The sequence below is a fragment of the Oncorhynchus tshawytscha genome, linkage group LG22 (genome assembly GCF_018296145.1).
Source record: "Oncorhynchus tshawytscha isolate Ot180627B linkage group LG22, Otsh_v2.0, whole genome shotgun sequence".
Lineage (NCBI taxonomy): Eukaryota > Metazoa > Chordata > Actinopteri > Salmoniformes > Salmonidae > Oncorhynchus > Oncorhynchus tshawytscha.
This window is the reverse complement of record NC_056450.1, coordinates 12,426,719-12,450,385: the sequence shown is the minus strand read 5'-3', so window position 1 is coordinate 12,450,385 and position 23,667 is coordinate 12,426,719. Positions and strand designations below refer to the sequence as shown.

The following is a 23,667-nucleotide window of genomic DNA, read 5'->3' as shown; positions in this document are numbered from 1 at the left end:
GGCAACACATGCATACTGAACTTATAAGTACACATGTAGCCACTCACACACACTCAGACTAAACTGATATTTTACCTGACTGGCAGATAGTTGCCACATGGCTGACTGCAGAAGTAAAATCACAAAATGTCTTAGAATTCTCAGAACCACTCATAATAAAAAAACACAATACAAATCGCCATTCATTCTTTAAAACACCTTGACGTCTTTTGAGATCTACTCAATCAAATGGGACGTCGGTGGAGACACGTAAACGATGACGATTTCAGCTTATACTAAAACAAACCTCAGATCTCATGCATATCTGGAGAAGACCACAACCTCCCCAACCTCAGGAGAGGTGAAAGAAAGTAGGCACGTGTAGCATGTGTTTTACACTGATATTCTTTCAAATGTAGAAATGAAGAAACACATGTACTAGACAGACAAATAACTGCTAGTGGGCTGTATTTCCATGTCTAACTTAATAGCACCAAGTAAAAAAAAAAATGTAAAAATGTTTTACAGACACAAAAAATGGCAACCATGCTAGGTGTGGGAAAGCAAGTGATTTCAGAAACAGATCAGAAACGATTTGGTAGAATCGAAAAGCACGAGTACTTCTAATAGCGTTCTGCCTGTTTTTAAAATCCTGTCTTCCCCTGAGATGTGTCTTGATGATGCTTTGTGCCATGACCCCTCCCCCAATAGCGTAACAAGTCTGTAGGCATGCTCACCGCTACATTTCCCCTACAGAAGTGAAGAAAGAAGGCTTTAATGTCTGCAAGTATTAACACAACTAGGCCCTATTAAAAAAAGCCCTGGACACACAGTATTAGAACCCAGAATCAACTCTAGGACAAAGAGCAGTTATGGTTAGTTTGCATGTTTCCCCCACAAATATATAATATATATATATATATATGTATATAAATAAAAATTCAGTGCTGTAAAAACATCTCCAACTCCATAGGATCTGATCCATTGTAGAAGGCCTATGGCATTTGACTCTTTCTCATGACTAAAAGCTACTGCTGGGAGTATGAAAACTGTACTGGATCTCCTGTGTCCTTCATTGAGAATACAGCACTAAGCAAGTGAAGACTTGTTAGTATTTGTTCACTTTTTTTTGTTGGTTCAATGCACAGAGAGCAAAATATAATTTTGTTGTGTAGCTTTGTTTTTGGTAGCAGCAAAGCACCATGTTTTTTTTTCTCAAACTGACTGTATGTATGTATATGGGCAAGTCTCTCTGTGAGTCTGATTGAATCTTGTCTCCATAGTCTCTGGGTGTGTGTGTGTGTGTGTGTGGGGGGGGCTGCTATAGGTCTATGAGGAGCAGCGCCCAACGTTGATGCCATTCTCTGCGGCGGCCTGCAGCTCGATGGGTCTGGCTGGCTGATCTCCCGGCCGGGCGTTCATCAGAGACAGGTTCCTCACACAGCCTGTGAGCCCCGAGGAGAACTTCCCCCCCGTCATCGCAGATATATCTGGGGCTCCCCCTGTAACAAACAGACACATGAGCACACATACACACAGTGCACGTCCTTAGAGAAGACATATCACCTCTTTTAGTCAGTCATTTCCCTATTGATTTTGGACACTGTACTTTTGTACTATTTAGACACTTTGGGAAAGGGTAAAGTTCACATTTCCAACAGGATATTTAAGGTACTGTATTTCTCTACTCTTTGGAGACTGAAATATAATACTTGAGATTTTCCCAACAGGAAGAAGACGTACCCAGGTATACGTTGCCTTTGGTGTTCACCATGATGCTTTTGCCTTGTGATTGTCCTCGTTGAATGGCTGCTCCGTCTATCTGAATATATCCCTGTTTACCAGTTCTGATCACACAGAAGAAAACTTCCCTTACTCATATGATCAAGACACTTTGTCACAAAGCAGAGTCCATTCATTGAGAAAATACACCCCTACCAAAAAAATCGATTCAAAATAGATCTATCAGTGACATTAGAAATACATTTTTAAAGACACTGTGGAACAAGAGGTGAAAAATAAAAAGGTTAAAAAAAAGACAGTCCCTCCAGGATTTTTGGTGATATTTGCAGGCAAAAAATGCTTGATTTTGCTGAAGCAATTCAGATTTTGCATGGCAACATATGTCATGAAAATGTGCTGACGAGGGAAAACGTTTGTTGACGTCTGGCTTGATTGAACCATTTGTGCGGTAAATGTGGGGTGATTGGGTTGAAATTGTGAGCCCTCTTTTTGTACTGCGGGAATGGCTCAGTTTAATTTGATAATATTGCGATGATTTCACTGTTTTAAGTGGAAATAGTGCGGTGATTGGTTGAAATTGTGAGCCCTCTTGTTGTACTGCGGGAATGGCTCAGTTTAATTTGATAATATTGCGATGATTTCACTGTTTTAAGTGGAAATAGTGCGGTGATTGGTCAAATATGCAAGCCCTCGTATAACATGCAGGGAATTGTTGATTAATCAACAACAAAAAAATTGCGATCGCAGAATGGCAGAATCCCAGAGGTACTGATAATAGGAGGTGTAACAGAACACGAGTGGAAGGTCACGTATGGTACGTTACCTCACGGCAGTGACCTTATGCCATCTGCCATCATTGATGGGCTCTCTGGACTGTATCTGAGACTCTCCACTGCCCAGCTGGTAGCTGTGGACAAACAGGGAACATGCAACAATAGCATTACTACTGCAGTAGGATGACATACAGGAGAATGAGCAGCTATGTGCTTACTTAGGACTGGTGTAAACACTTTACCAATCAGTTATATACGAACCGTAAGCATGGCAATTATAAAAAAGAAACAGTCATGACAGTGATGCTTTCTTACCTGAAGACTAAGTGTCCGTTTTGCAGACCAAGACTTATAAAGTCCTTGCCCTTTCCTTGATCTCCAAGCTCCTGGAAATAAAGTTGTTTAGGTGACACATCGGAAAGTTATGACAGTATATTGATATATTAAAACCATAATGGATTTGTATTTATTTACTGAGTGCACAGATTCTCTGTAATTAAGACTTGTGGAGTTGCCTGTATTGTATAAGATATATATATATATATATATGGTGCATATTATAGTACATTGTTAAAGATTGATTGAATTGATAGCTAAAAGTGGTAGGCTGCTCCAGCCAAAGACAACGAAAGCCAAGTAGCCTTATCCAGATTGTTGTACATTTCAAAACATGTCGTCCATAGTAATGTAAGACTGTCAAATTCTCTCACAATACATCTATACATGAAGTACATCACAGGAGGCTGCGGAGTGGGAGGACGGCTCATAATAATGGCTGGAATTAAGTGAATGATATCAAAACACACAGAAACCTTGTGTTTGATTATCAAGCCATTTATTCCATTCCAGCCATTACTGTGAGCCCGTCCTCCCCAACTAAGGTGCCACCAACCTCCTGTGAAGAACATATCCTGAACTATACCATATTTACCAGGTGTTTTGGTGAGGTGGATACCTTTTTACTAGCATGCATCCTGCGGAAATGGCTAGCGCCATTAAAGGGCTCCTGGGGAAGATGGGAGTGGGGTCGGGTGAGACATGCAGTGCAGGCAAACAAAACAGTGCTCTCAAACCATGCCTGGACCTGGGACTGTCACATGGCTCGCTCAGAGCCAATCATGCCAAACCGACAGCCATTCTGTAAGTTGCATCAATCTCAATGAAACGAGTAATGAGTGAGCAGTGAGAGCCAAACATTATTAATAACCAAACAGAAAAGAGCAGTTGAATGTCAAGCGAACCTATTTGAGTCTTAGAAAAGCTATTCATACACATCAAATGTATTATTATTAATGTGAGTGTAAAAAGGTAGGTCATTTTGTGAAGGTGGGTTATTGGTAAATGTGTGATTAGATGGTAAGGATGATAAGGAGTGCTGTGGGGTGGGGTGGGGTACGGTGGCAAGGTTAGGACATACTACTCCCTGCCACAGGATCAGGCCCTCTTTGGAGGAGGTGTTGACCTTGAGCTCCATCTCGATGGTCTCTGGAGCGTCAGGGCCGCTGCAACACACACACACACACACACACACACACACACACACAGAGCCGAGATTTTAAACTACAAAGACCACGTCAATGCCTCACTACAATAGTGACCATTATAGAGAAGGAAACTGATACCAGCTTAAAGAAAGTTGCTTCCTTCCCCACTTGGGAAACTCTGTCTCACCTTCTGGGGAAGATCGTCTTGGGAAGAGCAAGGTAACCGTTGTCATAGAAATGAGCGGCATACTCAATGGGGGCATCTATAAAAACAGAGTAGAAAACACAACACTTTAGTTTCCTGTATGTTGCCATAGGTGGCAGCAGGCTGAATAGAACCATCCAATTGGCTCAGTTAGAAACTAAAGTAGTTACACAAGAGTGAAGACAGACATGGAAAGAGGGGAAAAGACAGAGCATCTTCTTGTTTGACAATAACATTTCAAATAGCTCTATTTTTGATGTGTATTCCTTACAGTACAGTATTTTAGACCAATGTTGCAGATTGAAGATTCTGTATTGACAGACAAACTGTACAAAAAACTCCAGTCAGATGACATTCTCCATAGTACATGTCATTCCTTACACGCACACATACACACACACACAAACTAGTCAAAAGATACAGGCATATCAGTGCAGTGGGGACCCAGATGATGTAGTACTCCATGTTATCATCTTCAGGAGTTTCAACACACCCCTGATAATACTTTCATCCAAATACTTTTAGTGGTTAGTAACTGACAACGAACATCCTTGTTCCAATATGTAGAAAATGCATTTCACAGTCAGTTTCCACCGACAGCAGTAGTGGAGTTGTTTCTGTTGTGGTTTTGGACAGGCAGTTCAGAGGATGGAACAGAGGTTCGTGTTGCAGTGAGTGGTTGGTTATTATGTCATAGACTCGACAGGACGCTTGTTTAGGAGAGGGAAAAAAGGGGAATTCTACATTTAAAACCTATAAGGTATCTCAAACAAGACAAAGAGAAAGTGTCACTGGGCCAAAAGCTGCTGAGACGCAACTGCAAGATTATGTAATATCCATCTGCATGCTACAGTACACTTAGCCTTTAACATAGAATTCCCCTCTCCCAACATGTCACAGATAGGACCACAAGCCACCAGTTGAGTGCAGAACAGACATGTGTAGTGTTGGTTTGGTAGTACAGTACACGTGTTGTGTAATTGACTTGTTTCTCTGATTTGCTGAGTGTGTTAGGCTGGCGGCGGGGGCCCACTGGGGCTCTTGAGGGCCCTCAGGTCGGTCGGTGGGGCCCCTGACGGTTAGTCACGGTTATGTCAGGCAGAACTGAAGGGAGGGATACTGTACCATTCCCCCCGCTACCCTCCAAATTCCACAGGGTCTCGGCGAAGCTGGAGACCTGGCCTGTGTGTGTGGGATATAACCATGAGAGGCCAGGGGTAAGACATGTGGCTCAGACACCCAACACTTCAGAGCACGGCTGGATCCTATAGACTAACTGTCTAATGTTATGCAGGTTCGAGTGTGGAGAATCATCTTCATATGGGACCATTCCTTAGACGAGGGGTCTGGTTGAGGTCTAGCTAACGCAACGTCCTATGGGATAGAGCTAGTTACCAGTAGACATACAGTTCCTTGCAAAAGTATTCATCCCCCTTGGCGTTTTTCCCATTCTGTTGCATTACAACCTGTAATTTAAATGGATTTTTATTTGGATTTCATGTAATGGAAATACACAAAATAGTCCAAATTGGTGAAGTGAAAAAAATAACTTGTTTCAAAAAATTTGAAAGAATAAAAAACAGAAAAGTGGTGCGTGCATATGTATTCACCTCCTTTGCTATGATGCCCCTAAATATGATCTGGTGCAACCAATTACCTTCAGAAGTCACAATTAGTTAAATAAAGTCTACCTGTGTAGTCTAAGTGTCACATGATCTCAGTAACACACACACACACACACCTGTTCCGAAAGGCCCCAGATTCTGCAACACCACTAAGCAAGGGGCACCACCAAGCAAGCGGCACCATGAAGAACAAGGAGCTCTCCAAACAGGTCAGGGACACAGTTGGAGTACAGATCATGGTTAGGTTATAAAAATAAAAAAAACATTAACTTTGAACATCCCACGGAGCACCATTAAATCCATTATTAAAAAATGTAAAGAATATGGCACCACAACAAACCTGCCAAGAGAGGGCCGCCCACCAAAACTCAGACCAGGCAAGGAGGGCATGAATCAGAGAAGCAACAAAGAGACCAAAGATAACCCTGAAGGAGCTGCAAAGCTCCCCAGTGGAGATTGGAGTATCTGTCCACTTTAAGCCGTACACTCCAGAGCTGGGCGTTACGGAAGAGTGGCCAGAAAAAAGCCATTGCTTAAAGAAAGAAATAAGCAGACACATTTAGTGTTCGCCAAAAGGCATGTGGGAGACTCCCCAAACATATGGAAGAAGGTATTCTGGTCAGAGGAGCCAAAAATGTAGCTTTTTGGCCATCAAGGAAAACACCATGTCTGGGGCAAACCCAACACCTCTCATCACCTCAAGAACACCATCCCCACAGTGAAGCATGGTGGTGGCAGCATCATGCTGTGGGATGTTTTTCCATTGGCAGGGACTGGGAAACTGGTCAGAATTGAAGGAATGATGGATGGCGCTAAATACAGGGAAATTCTTGAGGGAAAGCTGTTTCAGTCTTCCAGAGATTTGAGACTGGGATGGAGGTTCACCTTCCAGTAGGACAATGACCCTAAGTATACTGCTAAAGCAACACTCGAGTGGTTTAAGGGAAAACATTTAAATGCCTTGGAATGGCCTAGTCAAAGCCCAGACCTGAATCCAATTGAGAATCTGTGGTATGACTTCAAGATTGCTGTACACCAGCGGAACCCATCCAACTTGAAGGAGCTGGAGCAGTTTTGCCTTGAAGAATGGGCAAAAATCCCAGTGGCTAGATGTGCCAAGCTTATAGAGACATACCCCAAGAGACTTGCAGCTGTAATTGCTGCAAAAGGTGTCTCTACAAAGTATTTACTTTGGGGGGAGGGGGGTGAAAAGTTATGCATGCTCAAGTTCAGTTTTTTTGTAAAAAAATATTTTGCATCTTCAAAGTGGTAGGCATGTTGTGTAAATCAAATAATACAACCCCCCAAAAAAAAAAAAAAAAATTTTAATTCCAGGTTGTAAAGCAACAAATAAGAAATTGCAGAGAGGGGTGAATACTTTCGCCAGCCACTGTAACAATCTCGCTCAAAAGGGTGTATTCTAAAACTAATGTGGTGCTGTGAAGAGATCCAGACATTTCTTTATCTCCTAGCTACTGAAGACACAGCACTGCAAACAAAATCATCATTCACAATTATACCATACATCAGCTTTTATGGTAACAGGGCAATTCTTGGAGTAATAGGTAGAAAATTAAAATACAATATATTAAAGTGTTTTAATAAGGTTTATAATAATTCCTTATCCAGATACTTTTATCCAGAATTGTTCCATTCGCTCTGCTGGTCTCCCTCATCCTCTTTGATAACAAAGTTACATCTCAAAGGACTAAAAGATAATATAATAGATGTCATTTAGCAGACGCTATTATCCAAAGCGATTTACAGTCACGAGTACATGTTTAAGTATGGGTAGTCCTGGGAATTGAACCCACTATGCTTATGTTGCAACTGCCAGCGCCATACTCTACCAACTGAGCTTCAAAAGGACCACCAAGACCCCAACAGAGGACCAAGATATAGTGGAATGGTTGTGTTGTGTCCAGTGTATAGGAAAATAAGAGCAGTACTTACTCTGTCCACAGATGGGGCCATTGAAGCCTACTGGACACACACACTGGCCATTCACACAGCTGCCTCCATTCTGGCACTGGTCACTGCTCTGGCAGGTGTCCCTCACCACCTCACAGCGCTCACCTGCAGAGGGCACAGGGTCAGGGTTTAGAAGGGACAAAGTGGCATTAAGAGGACAGATACACACTGCAGTGACCCCATTTGCTAAATAGTTAACCAATAGCTACCTGGACTATCTGCACTGACCCATCTTTGCACTAACTCTTGACTCTCATCACATACGCTGCTGCTACTCTTTATTATTGATCCTGTTGCCTAGTCACTTTATCCCTGCCTATATGTACAGTACCAGTCAAAAGTTTGGACACCTACTCATTACAGGGTTTCTTTATGTTTTACTATTTTCTACATTGTAGAATAATAGTGAAGATATCAAAACTAAACTCAGCAAAAAAAGAAACGTCCCTTTTTCAGGACCCCGTCTTTCAAAGATAATTAGTAAAAATCCAAATAACATATCTTCACTGTAAAGGGTTTAAACACTGTTTCCCATGCTTGTTCAATGAACCATAAACAATTCATGAACATGCACCTGTGGAACGGATGTTAAGACACTAACAGCTTACAGACGGTAGGCAATTAAGGTCTCAGCTATGAAAATTTAGGACACTAAAGAGGCCTTTCTACTGACTCTGAAAAACACCAAAAGAAAGATGCCCAGGTTCCCTGCTCATCTGTGTGAACGTGCCTTAGGTATGCTGCAAGGAGGCATGAGGACTGCAGATGTGGCCAGGGAAATAAATTGCAATGTCCGTACTGTGAGACACCTAAGACAGCACTACATTGAGACAGGACGGACAGCTGATCATCCTCGCAGTGGCAGACCACGTGTAACACCTGCACAGGATCAGTACATCCAAACATCACACATGTGGGACAGGTACAGGATGGCAACAACTGCCCGAGTTACACCAGAAACGCACAATCCCTCCATCAGTGCTCAGACTGTCCGCAATAAGCTGAGAGAGGCTGGACTGAGGGCTTGTCGGCCTGTTGTAAGGCAGGTCCTCAGACATCACCAGCAACAATGTCGCCCATGGGCACAAACCCACCGTCGCTGGACCAGACAGGAATGGCAAAAAGCGCTCTTCAATGACAAGTCGCGGTTTTGTCTCACCAGGGGTGATGGTTGAATTCACGTTTATCATAGAAGGAATGAGCGTTACACGAGGCCTGTACTCTGGAGCGGGATTGATTTGGAGGTGGAGGGTCCGTCATGGTCTGGGGCGGTGTGTCACAGTATCATCGGACTGAGCTTGTCGTCATTGCAGGCAATCTCAACGCTGTGCGTTACAGGGAAGACATCCTCCTCCGTCATTTGGTACCCTTCCTGCAGGCTCATCCTGACATGACCCTCCAGCATGACAATGCCACCAGCCATACTGCTCGTTCATGATTTCCTGCAAGACAGGAATGTCTGTGTTCTGCCATGGCCAGCGAAGAGCCCGGATCTCAATCCCATTAAGCATATCTGGGACCTGTTGGACCGGAGGGTGAGGGCTAGGGCCATTCCCCCCAGAAATGTCCGGGAACTTGCAGGTGCCTTGGTGGAAGAGTGGGGTAACATCTCACAGCAAGAACTGGCAAATCTGGTGCAGTCCACGAGGAGGAGATGCACTGCAGTACTTAATGCAGCTGGTGGCCACATCAGATACTGACTGCTACTTTTGATTTTGACCCCCCCTTTGTTCAGGGACACATTATTCCATTTCTGTTAGTCACATCTCTGTGGAAATTGTTCAGTTTATGTCAGTTGTTGAATCTTGTTATGTTCATTCAAATATTTACACATGTTAAGTTTGCTCAATGGAATCATGTAGTAACCACAAAAGTGTTAAACAAATCAAAATACATTTTATATTTGAGATTCTTCATAGTAGCCACCCTTTGCCTTGATTTGACTGGTACTGTATATACAAAAGTATGTGGAAACCCCTTGAAATTACTGGATATTTTTTTGCTGACAGGTGTATCAAATAGAACACAGCCATGCAATCTCCATAGACAAACATTGGCAGTAAAATGGCCCGTACTGAAGAGCTCAGTGACTTTCAACGTTGCACCGTCATAGGATACCACCTTTCCAAGTTAATTTGTCAAATTTCTGCCCTGCTAGAGCTGCCCCAGTCAACTGTAAGTGCTGTTATTGTGAAGCGGAAACATCTAAGAGCAACATCGGCTCAGCCGCGAAGTGGTAGGACACACAAGCTCACAGAAGGGGAATTCTGAGTGCTGAAGAGCGTAAAAATCACCTGTCCTTGTGGCAACATTCACTGCAGAGTTCCAAACTGCCTCTGGAAGCAACGTCAGCACAAGAACTGTTAGCAGGGAGCTTCTTGAAATGGGTTTCCATGGCCGGGCAGCCACACACAAGCCTAAGATCACCTTGCACAATGCCAAGCTTTGGCTGGAGTGATGTAGAGCTCACTAACATTGGACTCTGGAGCAGTGGAAACGCATTCCCTGGAGTGGTGAGTCACGTTTCACCATCTGGCAATCCAACGGACAAATATGGGTTTGGCGGATGCCAGGAGAACGCTCCCACCCCCAATGCATAATGCCAACTGTAAAGTTTGGTGGAGGAGGAATAATGGTCTTGGGCTGTTTTTCAAGTTAGGCCCCTTAGTTCCAGTAAACTTTCTGGCAACAGTTTGGGGAATGCCCTTTCCCGTTTCAGCATGACAATGCCCCTGCACACAAAGCGAGGTCCATACAGAAATGGTTTGTCGCGATCGGCGTGGAAGAACTTGACTGGCCTGCACAGAGCCCTAACCTCAACTCCATCGAACACCCTTGGGATGAATTGGAATGCCGACTGTGAGCCAGGCCTAATCGCCCAACATCAGTGTCCGACCTCACTACTGCTCTTGTGGCTGAATGAAAGCAAGTCCTTGCAGCAATGTTTCAACTAGAGGTCGACCGATTATGATTTTTCAACGCCGATACCGATTATTGGAGGACCCCAAAAAATATTTGTAATAATAACAATTACAGCAATACTGAATGAACACTTATTTTAAGTTAATACATCAATAAAATCAATTTAGCCTCAAATAAATAATGAAACATGTTCAATTTGGTTTATATAATGCAAAAACAAAGTGTTGGAAAAGAAAGTGCAATATGTGCCATGTAAAAAAGCTAACGTTAAAGTTCCTTGATCAGAACATATGAAAGCTTTAACATGAGTCTTCAATATTCCCAGGTAAGAAGTTTTAGGTTGTAGTTATTATAGGACTATTTCTCTCTATACCATTTGTATTTCATATACCTTTGACTATTGGATGTTCTTATAGGCACTATAGTATTGTCAGTGTAACCATATAGCTTCCGTCCCTCTCCTCGCCCCTACCTGGGCTCGAACCAGGAACACGTCGACAACAGCCACCCTCGAAGTATCGTTACCCATCGCTCCACAAAAGCCGCGGCCCTTGCAGGGCAAGGGGAACAACTACTTCAAGGTCTCAGAGCGAGTGACGTCACCGATTGAAACGCTATTAGCGCACACCCCGCTAACTAGCTAGCCATTTCACATCGGTTACACCAGCCTAATCTCGGGAGTTGATAGGCTTGACGTCATAAACAGCTCAATGCTTGAAGCACAGCGAAGAGCTGCTGGCAAATGCACTCAAGTGCTGTGTGAATGAATGCTTACGAGCCTGCTGCTGCCTACCACCGCTCAGTCAGACTGCTGTATCAAATCATAAACTTAATTATAACATAATAACACACAGAAATACGAGCCTTAGGTCATTAATATGGTCGAATCCGGAAACTATAATTTCGAAAACAAAACGTTTATTCTTTCAGTGAAATACGGAACCGTTCCATATTTTATCTAACGGGTGGCATCCATCAGTCTAAATATTCCTGTTACATTGCACAACCTTCAATGTAATGTCATAATTGCGTAAAATTCTGGCAAATTAGTTCGCAACGAGCCAGGCGGCCCAAACTGTTGCATATACCCTGACTCTGCGTGCAATGAACACAAGAGAAGTGACACAATTTCCCAAGTTTAATATTGCCTGCTAACCTGGATTTCTTTTAACTAAATATGCAGGTTTAAGAAAAATATACTTCTGTGTATTGATTTTAAGAAAGGCATTGATGTTTATGGTTAGGCACATTCGTGCAACGATTGTGCTTTTTTCTGCATAGCGCTTATGTTAAATCATCCCCCATTTGGCGAAGTTGGCTGTCTTTGTTAGGGAGAAATAGTCTTCACAGTTCGCAACGAACCAGGCGGCCCAAACTGCTGCATATACCCTGTCTCTGTTGCACAGAACACAAGAGAAGTGACAATTTCCCTAGTTAAAATAAATTAATGTTAGCAGGCAATATTAACTAAATATGCAGGTTAAAAAATATATACTTGGGTAATGATTCTAAGAAAGGCGTTGATGTTTAGATACACATTGGTGCAACGACAGTGCTTTTTTTCGCGAATGCGCTTGTTAAATCACCCGTTTGGCCAAGTAAGCTATGATTCAATGATAAATTAACAGGCACCGCATCGATTATAGGCAACGCAGGACAAGCTAGGTAAACTAGTAACATCATCAACCATGTGTAGTTAACTAGTGATCATGTTAAGATTGATTGTTTTTTATAATATAAGTTTAATGCTAGCTAGCACCTTACCTTGGCTCCTTGCAGCACTCGCATAACAGGTAGTCAGCCTGCCACGCAGTCCCCTTGTGGAGTGCAATGTATTCGGCCATGATCGGTGTCCAAAAATGCCGATTACGATTGTTATGAAAACCCGAAATCGGCCCTAATTAATCAGCCATTCCGATTAATCGGTCGACCTCTAGTTTCGACTCCTAATGGAAAGCTGTTATAGCAACAAAGGGGGGACCAACTCCATATTAATGCCCATAATTTTGGAATGAGACGCACAACAAGCAGGTGTCCACATACTTCTGGTCTTGTAGTGCATCTACCTCAGTTACCTCGTATTCCTTCATATCGACATATTCCTTCACTGGTACCCCGTGTATATAACCAAGTTATCACTGTATTTATTTATTTATTGTGTTATTACCTTTCTATTATAATAAACAACAATTATCTCTGCATTGTTTGGAGGGCCTGTAAGTAGGCATTTCACTACTAGTCTACACATGTTGTTCACAAAGCATGTGACAAATACAATTGATTTGGTCAATATTATCAGAATAGGATAGAGTTATTGAATACCAATTCTTAAATCAATCTATGGCATATAGCTCGATTCAAACTGAGATCCCATAGATTGTACGTCAATTAACATTTACAATGGACTCACCCTCGAAGCCATCCTTGCAGAGACACTGGTATTCATACTCAGCAGTGGGCATGCATCTCGCCCCGTTCAGACAGGGGTTGCGGTCACAGGGACTGTTGTCCTTACACTGGACGATGGCCATGCTCTCTGTGAAGCTGTAGGACAGGTCCACCTTCTTACCATTGATGGACACCTGGACAAGGGACAATACACATGGTAGAGGTTAAAGGTCCTGTCAAGTCAAATTGTCAGGGAAAAGACATTGTTTTCCCCCCTCTATTGTACACGGATATTCTGTGACTGGATATCTGAAGTGACATTGGCGGTGCTAAGGTGATTATAAACATGACATTAGTGATTATGAATGGTAATAAAGGGAATCATGAATCCTCACGTGTCTCTCTCACTCTCTGTGTGTGTGTGTGTTGAGCGCACCTCTCCAACGCATCCATAAAACACATCACTGATGTTAAGGGTCTTGGGTACGATCTCCAAGTTGGGGACTCCTCCCAGGTACATGGGGGTGTGGATGTTCAGGCCCTGGGCCTTGCCAGGTGACGACCTCCTGACCTCCCGGCCACCGTCAACCTTCAGAGAGCCGTCCTTGTCGAGGCGCCCGGCTTCCACGCGGTGCCACTGGCCAAGGGTGATTGGCTCAGGACTGCGCAGGACGGCTTGGCCTGGAAACAAAGACAGTAGTAGCATGGGTTCCACTATGTCCACTATGTCTGAAGGCATCAGTGCTTTCTAGATCTATAAGCTAAGATTCAAGAATCTATGGCACAGCCAGAAAAAGCTTTCAGCTTGAAAACGAAAAGATAAGTCGGAGTGGATACACCAGGATGAGTAGCTATCGCAGTATTCTATATACTTATTTTCCACCATAATTTGCAAATAAATTCATTAAAAATCCTACAATGTGATTTTCTGGATTTTTTTCCTCATTTTGTCTGTCATAGTTGAAGTGTACATATGATGAAAATTACAGGCCTCTCATCTTTTTAAGTGGGAGAACTTGCACAATTGGTGGCTGACTAAATACTTTTTTGCCCCACTGTATATATATATATTTTCTTATTATAAACTGGGTGGTTCCAGCCCCGAATGCTGATTGGCTGGAAGCAGTGGTATATCAGACCGTATACCATGGGTATGACAGAACATTTATTTTTACTGTTCTACTTACGTTGGTAGTCAGTTTATAATAGCAATAAGGCACCTCAGGGGGTTGTGGTATATTGCCAATATACCACGGCTAAGGGCTGTGTCCAGGCTCTCTTCGTTGCATCGTGCATAAGAACCGTCAATAGCCGTGGTATATTGGCCATATACTACACCCCTTCGGGCCTTATTGCTTAATTATAATGTGTCTTTATGCTCTCACCAGTCCCCAGTTCATAGCGGAATTGCACGTATCCTTCTACCATCTCCAGGGAGACAAAGTCCTCTGTCTTCATCTTCTTGCCCACGCTGAAGAACATCAGGCCGTCCAGGGCCATGGGTTTGAACTCCATCTCGATGCGCAGGTCGTTGTGGATGTTGGTCAGAGGAGGGTATGCAATGTACGAGTCCGTACCGTCAAACAGGGGAGTAGTCACCAATTCACCTAGAGGAAACAAACAGCAACAAGATGTTGAAATATTATGTGACCAAAATGCCTAAAAACAAACAGGATAGAGAGAATATCTATTATATCTAGTAAGGTGTGATTATGCCTCAATTGCAATACAGGAAAGTGGGCAATGCACAGAAAAAAAAGAACAAAAACTGGTTTCCCTTACCGTCCATGCACTTGTTTCCAGACTTGCCCAGGTGGCATCGACAGTCGTAGCCCAGGGTGTTCTGACGGTTGATGCAGGTGGCGTCCGGTCCACAAGCCTCTGGGTGGCAGTGCAGGGAGGAGTGGTGCTGACAGTTACTCCCTGTGAATCCTCTGGGACAGCTACACTTGTACAGACTGGCCTCCGAGTCCTGGCACATCCCTCCATTCTGAAACACAACGCCTCAATGAATGAACAAATTCATATATTTTTCAAGCGGGGTCTGAGGACGTGGTTGTCAGCTGACCTGACAGGGGCGGTCAGTGCAGACGGGACAGTTGGACACGCCCGTGGAGCTGCGCTGCAGATCCTTGAAGATGATCTCATCACCTTGGATGACCAGCTTACGGATGCACCCTGGATAGAACCAAGAACAAGAACCGGAACATTCCAAAACAGTGATCAGCAAAGTCTTGTTTACTGTTAAGAAATAACCAGTTACCAAACAAACAAATACTGCATGTTATAAATGTGTATCTACTGTTCCCTGAAATATGGGACATTTGTGTTGCACCAGGTGTTCTGGTTGAAAGTGAACAAAGAGTGATCTCTCACCGACAAAGCCGGTCTTGAGGCCAGCTGTCTTGGCCAAGAGGGTGTAGTTGGGGTAACCACCCACATACAACTCCTCATTTAGATCCAGTCCCTGGAACTTTCCCTGTGATACCAGACAGGAAACAGTGTTCATGGATTAATCTCCTTGATACTGTATGTACTTTGTATGAACTCAACAGTCTTTGACTGACTATGTGAAACTACCCGGGAGCGTCTGTTGGATATTCTCTTCGTGTGAATGACATTGTTGAACAGTCTCTGGATCTAAAAAAAAATGAGAGCGGGACACTACCTGTGAGCTCCCATTGACGGGGGCCTCCCTGTCCACTATGATGGAGCCCTGGGTTTGGTTGCGGTAGAGCTCTATGGTGTGGAACTCTCCCAGTTTGATGGGGGTGGGGTAGCGGATGGTGGCCATGCCAGAACCCACGTCAAACCTGGCAGGAGAAAACAGTTCAGGTTAGCGTTATCGCTTTCATTGTCGTTTTTGCCAGCATGATTGTAATCGCCATTATCATCAGCTAATTTTGACAGAGACTAAGGACAGTTCAAGTTACCATTCATCAATAGCTTGTTTATTCTTACACATTGAGCTCATGTAGTGTTCATAGTGCGCCAGAATGATAGCTAGGTGCTCACCTGAACTCAGGCCTGCCTCCCACCAGCCCCAGAGAGATGAAGTCTGCTCCCATGGTCCTCTTCTGTCCATTGTAGATGATCATACCTGGTGGACCAGTGTAGGTACAGTTAGCTTGGTACACACCCAGACCCCCTGGAGCCAGTCAGAGAAAAACAGTCCCACTGGCACCAAGAGGGGAGCTGAGGTCACTCAAATAAGCTGCATGCTAGCAGGTTAAGGGCCAAGCTTGGGACAGTCAAAAACGGGTTCTAGTATCTGCTGCCCTGGGGCATCGCTCTGCTCTGTATCAAACTGTTCGTCTGTCTGGCTTGATCCATCTCTGCCTTCACACGGGCTGCATGCCAGTGACACATGCTCTGCTAAACTCTGCCCAACCATCATCAGCAAGGTCAAAGCCAGGGCAGTCGAAAACCATGCCTCCTCATAAATGTATCCGTAGCATCTATGGCTCTGAAACGTAGCGGTTATAGCAGAGAGATTTCTTAAATGCGGCACAATTGTTATTTTTTTTTTTGGGGGGGGGGTAGTTTACTCTGTACAGCTTCCATGAGCTGGTATGGAAGTTGTTATCAGAGTATGTGTGTCACCCATTGAAGCACCCCACCTCGCTGGTGGTACTGTACTCTTTACTAGCTTCAGAATTGCGAAGCCACATACAGTACTGTCCAATCTTTATTATGAGGCCTAATCACTGTATAGGCTAATAAGACATTAATTTTGCAATAATAAAGCTTGTCTTAAGTAGCAGCAGGGCAGTCTTGTAGGTAGAAGCTGATGCATAGAGATGAAATGGATTGTAATGATGACATCATACTGTCCTCATCAATAGGACAAAGACTAATGGAATGACGAGCGGGGGGCGCCAACACAGCCACCATGCCTGAATGAGGACATAGACCATTCTTCAATAGGCTTCTCTCACAGCCATCAGCTGTGCTCTACATTAGGATGCATTATGGCAAGGTAAAAGGTCAACATCACTGGTGGCTTTTCAGCCCAAAAAGCATCACCTGCATCAGTCCTGAGTGTGTGAGCTCAAGCACTGCGACTCACCCGCATAGAGGATGAGACCTTCACAGCACATGGGTGAGAAGAGAGGGAGTGTGTGGAGGGACAGAAGAGGGGGGTGAAATCATGTGAAGAAAAAAAACAAGGAAAGAGAACGCACTCAACGACACAAAGACATAACAGATGCAGTCAGGATCACTGTAGTCAGTGATCTTCAAAGCAAAAGTTGCAAATCCACTGGTGCAGAGAAAGCTATTTTTCAGTACATAAGTCTGACTGTAAGTGACTACAGCCTCACCATCAGGATTGTCTGGCCTGAAGCTGATCTTGATGCTGAAGGACTTGTAGGCGTTCTTGATGGTGGGCAGAGTGAGATGGGACAGGGGCTCCTGGGTGAAATAGGGCATCACTCGATCTGTAGAGATAAAGGATGGAGAATCGTAGAGTTAGATACTGGCAATATCAAAAGTTCCCCTCCGATTCCCCTCCCTCTCTTACTGCCTATGAACTAGAGATAGGGGATGGGGAACCATGGTGTTGGATACTGGCCTTAATGTAACAGTTGAAGTCAGAAGTTTACATACACTTAGGTTGGAGTCATTAAAACTCGTTTTTCAACCACTCCACAAATTTCTTCTTAACAAACTATAGTTTTGCCAAGTCAGTTAGAACATCTACTTCGTGCATGACACAAGTGATTTTTCCAACAATTGTTTACAGATTCCAGTGGGTCAGAAGTTTACATACACAAAGTTGACTGTGCCTTTAAACAGCTTGTGCCTTTAAACAGCTTGGAAAAGTCCAGAAAATTATGTCATGGCTTTAAAAGCTTCTGATAGGCTAATTGACACAATTTGAGTCAATGGGAGGTGTACCTGTGAATGTATTTCAATGCCTACCTTCAAACTCTGTGCTTCTTTGCTTGACATCATGGGAAAATCAAAAGAAATCAGTTTTTTTTTATTTGACATTTTAGACAATTTCCAAACGCCTGAAGGTACCACGTTCATCTGTACAAACAATAGTACGCAAGTATGAACACCATGGGACCACGCAGCCATCATACCGCTCAGGAAGGATACGTGTTCTGTCTCCTAGAGATGAACGCACTTTGGTGCGAAAAGTGAAAATCGATCGCAGAACAGCAAAGGACCTTGTGAAGATGCTGGAGGAAACGGGTACAAAAGTATCTACACTGCTCAAAAAAATAAAGGGAACACTAAAATAACACATCCTAGATCTGAATGAATGAAATATTCTTATTAAATACTTTTTTCTTAACATAGTTGAATGTGCTGACAACAAAATCACACAAAAATTATCAATGGAAATCAAATATATCAACCCATGGAGGTCTGGATTTGGAGTCACTCAAAATTAAAGTGGAAAACCACACTACAGGCTGATCCAACTTTGATGTAATGTCATTAAAACAAGTCAAAATGAGGCTCAGTAGTGTGTGTGGCCTCCACCTCCCTACAACGCCTGGGCATGCTCCTGATGAGGTGGCGGGAGGAGATCCTGAGGGATCTCCTCCCAGACCTGGACTAAAGCATCCGCCAACTCCTGGACAGTCTGTGGTGCAACGTGGCGTTGGTGGATGGAGTGAGACATGATGTCCCAGATGTGCTCAATTGGATTCAGGTCTGGGGAACGGGCGGGCCAGTCCATAGCATCAATGCCTTCCTCTTGCAGGAACTGCTGACACACTCCAGCCACATGAGGTCTAGCATTGTCTTGCATTAGGAGGAACCCAGGGCCAACCACACCAGCATATGGTCTCACAAGGGGTCTGAGGATCTCATCTCGGTACCTAATGGCAGTCAGGCTACCTCTGGCGAGCACATGGAGGGCTGTGCGGCCCCCCAAAGAAATGCCACCCCACACCATGACTGACCCACCGCCAAACCGGTCATGCTGGAGGATGTTGCAGGCAGCAGAACGTTCTCCATGGCGTCTCCAGACTCTGTCACGTCTGTCAAGTGCTCAGTGTGAACCTGCTTTCATCTGTGAAGAGCACAGGGCCCCAGTGGCGAATTTGCCAATCTTGGTGTTCTCTGGCAAATGCCAAACGTCCTGCACATTGTTGGGCTGTATAAGCACAACCCCCATCTGTGGACGTCGGGCCCTCATACCACCCTCATGGAGTCTGTTTCTGACCGTTTGAGCAGACACATGCACATTTGTGGCCTGCTGGAGCTCATTTTGCAGGGCTCTGGCAGTGCTCCACCTGCTCCTCCTTGCACAAAGGCGGAGGTAGCGGTCCTACTGCTGGGTTGTTGCCCTCCTACGGCCTCCTCCACGTCTCCTGATGTACTGGCCTGTCTCCTGGTAGCGCCTCCATGCTCTGGACACTACGCTGACAGACACAGCAAACCTTCTTGCCACAGCTCGCATTGATGTACCATCCTGGATGAGCTGCACTACCTGAGCCACTAGACTCCGTCTCATGCTACCACTAGAGTGAAAGCACCGCCAGCATTCAAAAGTGACCAAAACATCAGCCAGGAAGCATAGGAACTGAGAAGTGAAGTGGTCTGTGGTCACCACCTGCAGAACCACTCCTTTATTGGGGGTGTCTTGCTAATTGCCTATAATTTCCACCTGTTGTCTATTCCATTTGCACAACAGCATGTGAAATGTATTGTCAATCAGTGTTGCTTCCTAAGTGGACAGTTTGATTTCACAGAAGTGTGATTGACTTGGAGTTACATTGTGTTGTTTAAGTGTTCCCTTTATTTCTTTGAGCAGTGTCTTATTCTGACATCTCACATTCTTAAAATAAAGTGGTGATCCTAACTGACCAAAGACAGGGAATTTTTACTAGGATTAAATGTCAGGAATTGTGAAAAACTGAGTTTAAATGTACTTGGCTTAGGTGTATGTAAACTTCCGACTTCAACTGTATATTGCCTTCCACAGTGTTTCTATACAGCTGACTGACCATGGACTTTGAGGGTCGTTAAGGCCTCCACTTTGCCCTGCTTGTTGGAGGCAGTGCACACGTAGATGCCAGAATCCTCGTGGGTCACTTCGGGAACCGTCAAGGTGTTGACTACCTGTCTACACTTAGGAGGGAGTTCCCCATCCAGCTAGAGAGAGAAGGACACAGAACATGATACAAAGGGTCAAATCAGGATCCTGTTCACCAGGCACAAAGCAGATGAAAATGGTCAGAAACAGATAGTGCCTATCTTTAATAGTTTGTTGGCTACCTTGGACCATTTGATGGCAGGCACTGGGTATCCTGATGCCACACAGGGCAGGACAGCATCTGATCCCACTGTCACTTCGTTCAGCTCTGGCAGAGCTGCGATCTGGGGTAGGGCTTTACAAACAAATATCCAACAATACGATCAGAGGGGACAAGGGCTATAGGAGTACGCGTGTTGTGTGTGAGTCTTTGTGTCTATGTGTGTTTGCAGACGTACAGGTGCAGTACACTTCTCTTTCTACTCACACTGGACATGTAGGACCACCTGAGACTGCACAGAGCCCACGTTGTTGGTGGCAGTGCAGCGGTACTGTCCTGCGTCAGCATCAGACACCTGCTCGATCTTCAGCATGCCTCCCTTCACCATGATGTGTGCCGGCAGGGGCCCTCCCACCCTGCTCCAGCGCACCGTGGGCTGGGGCTCACCGATTGCCTGGCACTCAAACTCCACGGAGTTACCCACCATCACTGTCTGCACAGCGGTACGTACGTTGATCATCACCTTGGGCAGGGCTGTAGACGGGAGAGAGTTAATACCAACATTAAATTAATGCTGGAATGGATATATTTAGGGGGTGTCAAACTCATTTTGCCCCGCAGGCCGCATTCAGTCTTCACCAAGGTCCGGAGCACTGCAACTAAAATGTGTTATATCTCCATGCCATCAAAACAAGCAAATAGTCCTCTAGCCATCGCTTTTAAAATGTTCCATGCTCCCTGACTGTCTAACATTTGTTTCATTGACTGTTAGCAAGCTGGACAGAGAAAAGATACTATAAAATGTAGGTTCACTTCTGCACAGTTTCAGTTTGGTTTTAGCCATTTCAATGTCAAATGAGATCGTTTCCCCGCCCCCAAAATAAATAAAAAATTCACTCCCCTGCGGGCCAAATTGAATGAGCTCGTGTGCCGGATCTGGTTTGCGGGCAATATGTTTTATGCCCCTGATTTCGAACAGAATTATAATAGATTGCATAGAGCGGCTATACAAAATTCTCCACTGTTATAACTCAGGGTTGTGTGTCAAAACGCGTGTCAGTGTGCCTCACTGATTTTGTGGATGTTGGACAGACCTTGGATGGTAAGCTTGGCGGAGTCCTGGGCCTGGCCGTGAACACTGGTGGCTCTGCAGATGTAGATGCCCTCATTGCGCTGCTCCAGGTTCTCAATCCTACATAAAAGTACACAAACGTATCAGCGCAAGACAGATGTCGGAAATGCACTTCCTGATTTCACCAAGTGGTACATGACCCTTGATCATCATCTGGTTGATCCGTGTTTCCTGTACGCTGGGAATTGGGAAGCAAGTTCAGGGAGTGTATTTAATAAATAAATGAACATAGACCAAAACAAGAAACACGGGTAGCGTACAGACATGAACACTGGAACAGAAACAATAACGCCTCGGGAAAGAACCAAAGGGAGCGACATATATAGGGAAGGTAATCAGGCAGGTGATGGAGTCCAGGTGAGTCTGATGAGGCGCTGGTGCGCGTACCGATGGTGACAGGTGTGCGTAATAATGAGCAGCCTGTTGACCTCGAGAGCCGGAGAGGGAGCATACACGACAGATCATCATTTAGTTGTGTTGATCCTGGATCGTATTTAAGTTGTGTGTTATCCTGGATCATCTTTAAGATGTGTTGATCCTGGATCATCTGTAAGTTGTGTTGATTCTGGATCATCTTTAAGATGTGTTGATCCAGGATCATCTTTAAGATGTGTTGATCCAGGATCGCATTTAAGTTAGGTTAATTCTGGACCCTCATTTATTTGTGTTGATCATTATAGGTATTTTGACTGCCTGCTGTGAAGTGTCTCTCCTGGTGGGTGTGACTCACCTCAGCACCCCATCTTTGATGTGATGGTTGGGGGGCAGGGCTCCTCCCTCCTTCAGCCACTCCATGGTGGTCCCCAGGCCTCCTGCAGCAGAGCAGGTAAACTCTACAGCACTACCCCGGGCCTTTACCTCCACCTGAGGAGACACACGCACTGCCAGGGGGGCTACACACACATCCAAACATCCACATCCACACATCCACACACCCACACAAACACATTATGTTTTGAGTTCCCAGTCGCATGGCTTTTAGGTTTGCTTTTCATGAAAGCATTTCCCATTGCAAAGTAATTGAGCTGTTGGCTCAATTTGGTTTGCCAAATAAGAACAGACAAAGCTGTAACTGAGCACAGTACTTACACCTGACAGTGACTGTGGCATGTGCTTCACTGGTGCCCACTTTGTTGGTGGCGACACACTTGTAGGTGCCAGCGTCCTCGGGTGTGGCTAGGTTAATCTGGAGGTCTCCTCCTTGGACGTCAGCCCTGGTGGACAGGCTGCCATTCAGCTTGGTCCACTGGAAGAGCAGGGGGGGAGTACCATGGGCCAGGCACTGCAGCCGGATCACCTCGCCCACACGCACTGCCACGTCGTCGGGCAGGGAGGTGGCATAGGGAGGGGCTGCGTCCCCAAGACATGGAGGGTTAGAGAGTAGAGACAGGGACTGGTATTGAGACATTAGGATGATTTGAACATGACCTGACCTGTTCACCAGACGTGCTACCTTGTCCCGGACCTGCTGTTTTCGACTCTCTCTCTCTACCGCACCTGCTGTCTCGACCTCTGAATGATCGGCTATGAAAAGCCAACTGACATTTACTCCTGAGGTGCTGACCTGTTGCACCCTTGACAACCAATGTGATTATTATTTGACCCTGCTGGTAATCTATGGGCATTTGAACATCTTGAAGAATAATCTGGCCTTAAAAATGGCCATGTACTCTTATAATCTCCACCCGGCACAGCCAGATGAGGACTGGCCACTTTTAAGAGCCTGGTTCCTGTCTTTGGTCTCTTCCTAGGTTCCTGCCTTTCTAGGGAGGTTTTCCTAGCCACCGTGCTTCTACATCTGCATTGCTTGCTGTTTGGGGTTTTAGGCTGGGTTTCTTTATCTGCTGATGTAAAAAGGGCTTTATAAATAGATTTTATTGATTGATTGATTGATTGGACAATGCTACTCATGAGCAAAGCAAGGAACGGGCACCGAAGACCAACATTCAGTCACAATGCAAAGCTATGTTTCATATACACTAATGGACCAGTTCCTTATTATCTATGTTGTGTATCAATCTTTCAGTTTACTCGCGTTCATATCTATACACTTCCGTTCAAAAGTTTAGGGTCACTTAGAAATGTCCTTGTTTTGAAAGAAAATAACATTTTTTGTCCTTTAAAATAACATAAAATTGATCAGAAATACAGTGCAGACATTGTTAATGTTGTAAATTACTATTGTGGCTGGAAATGGCAAATTTCTTATGGAATATCTACATAGGCGT

General features: G+C 44.5%; 1 protein-coding gene across 15 annotated transcripts in view; it reads right to left on the bottom strand.

Moving 5' to 3' along the window:
• The window catches only part of LOC112221519 (basement membrane-specific heparan sulfate proteoglycan core protein), a 168,741-nt gene continuing 145,074 nt past the window's right edge, over positions 1–23,667 (bottom strand). For 8 of the 15 annotated variants that reach the window (XM_042303773.1, XM_042303759.1, XM_042303770.1 and 5 more), the window contains 25 exons: positions 22,529–22,789; positions 22,170–22,332; positions 21,402–21,499; positions 20,575–20,841; positions 20,330–20,442; positions 20,059–20,206; positions 17,413–17,529; positions 17,160–17,177; positions 16,106–16,190; positions 15,759–15,903; positions 15,467–15,569; positions 15,159–15,268; positions 14,873–15,080; positions 14,476–14,697; positions 13,527–13,771; positions 13,113–13,284; positions 7,763–7,885; positions 5,310–5,366; positions 4,167–4,242; positions 3,913–3,997; positions 3,427–3,501; positions 2,811–2,881; positions 2,546–2,629; positions 1,723–1,826; positions 1–1,481 (listed from right to left, as the gene is read on the bottom strand). In XM_042303773.1, the coding sequence (XP_042159707.1) occupies positions 1,309–1,481; positions 1,723–1,826; positions 2,546–2,629; positions 2,811–2,881; positions 3,427–3,501; positions 3,913–3,997; positions 4,167–4,242; positions 5,310–5,366; positions 7,763–7,885; positions 13,113–13,284; positions 13,527–13,771; positions 14,476–14,697; positions 14,873–15,080; positions 15,159–15,268; positions 15,467–15,569; positions 15,759–15,903; positions 16,106–16,190; positions 17,160–17,177; positions 17,413–17,529; positions 20,059–20,206; positions 20,330–20,442; positions 20,575–20,841; positions 21,402–21,499; positions 22,170–22,332; positions 22,529–22,789 (3,323 nt within the window). In that variant the 3' untranslated portion in view covers positions 1–1,308. The remainder of the gene's footprint in view (positions 1,482–1,722; positions 1,827–2,545; positions 2,630–2,810; positions 2,882–3,426; positions 3,502–3,912; positions 3,998–4,166; positions 4,243–5,309; positions 5,367–7,762; positions 7,886–13,112; positions 13,285–13,526; positions 13,772–14,475; positions 14,698–14,872; positions 15,081–15,158; positions 15,269–15,466; positions 15,570–15,758; positions 15,904–16,105; positions 16,191–17,159; positions 17,178–17,412; positions 17,530–20,058; positions 20,207–20,329; positions 20,443–20,574; positions 20,842–21,401; positions 21,500–22,169; positions 22,333–22,528; positions 22,790–23,667) is intronic. The other 7 variants (XM_042303765.1, XM_042303775.1, XM_042303771.1 and 4 more) reach the window with 5 other exon arrangements.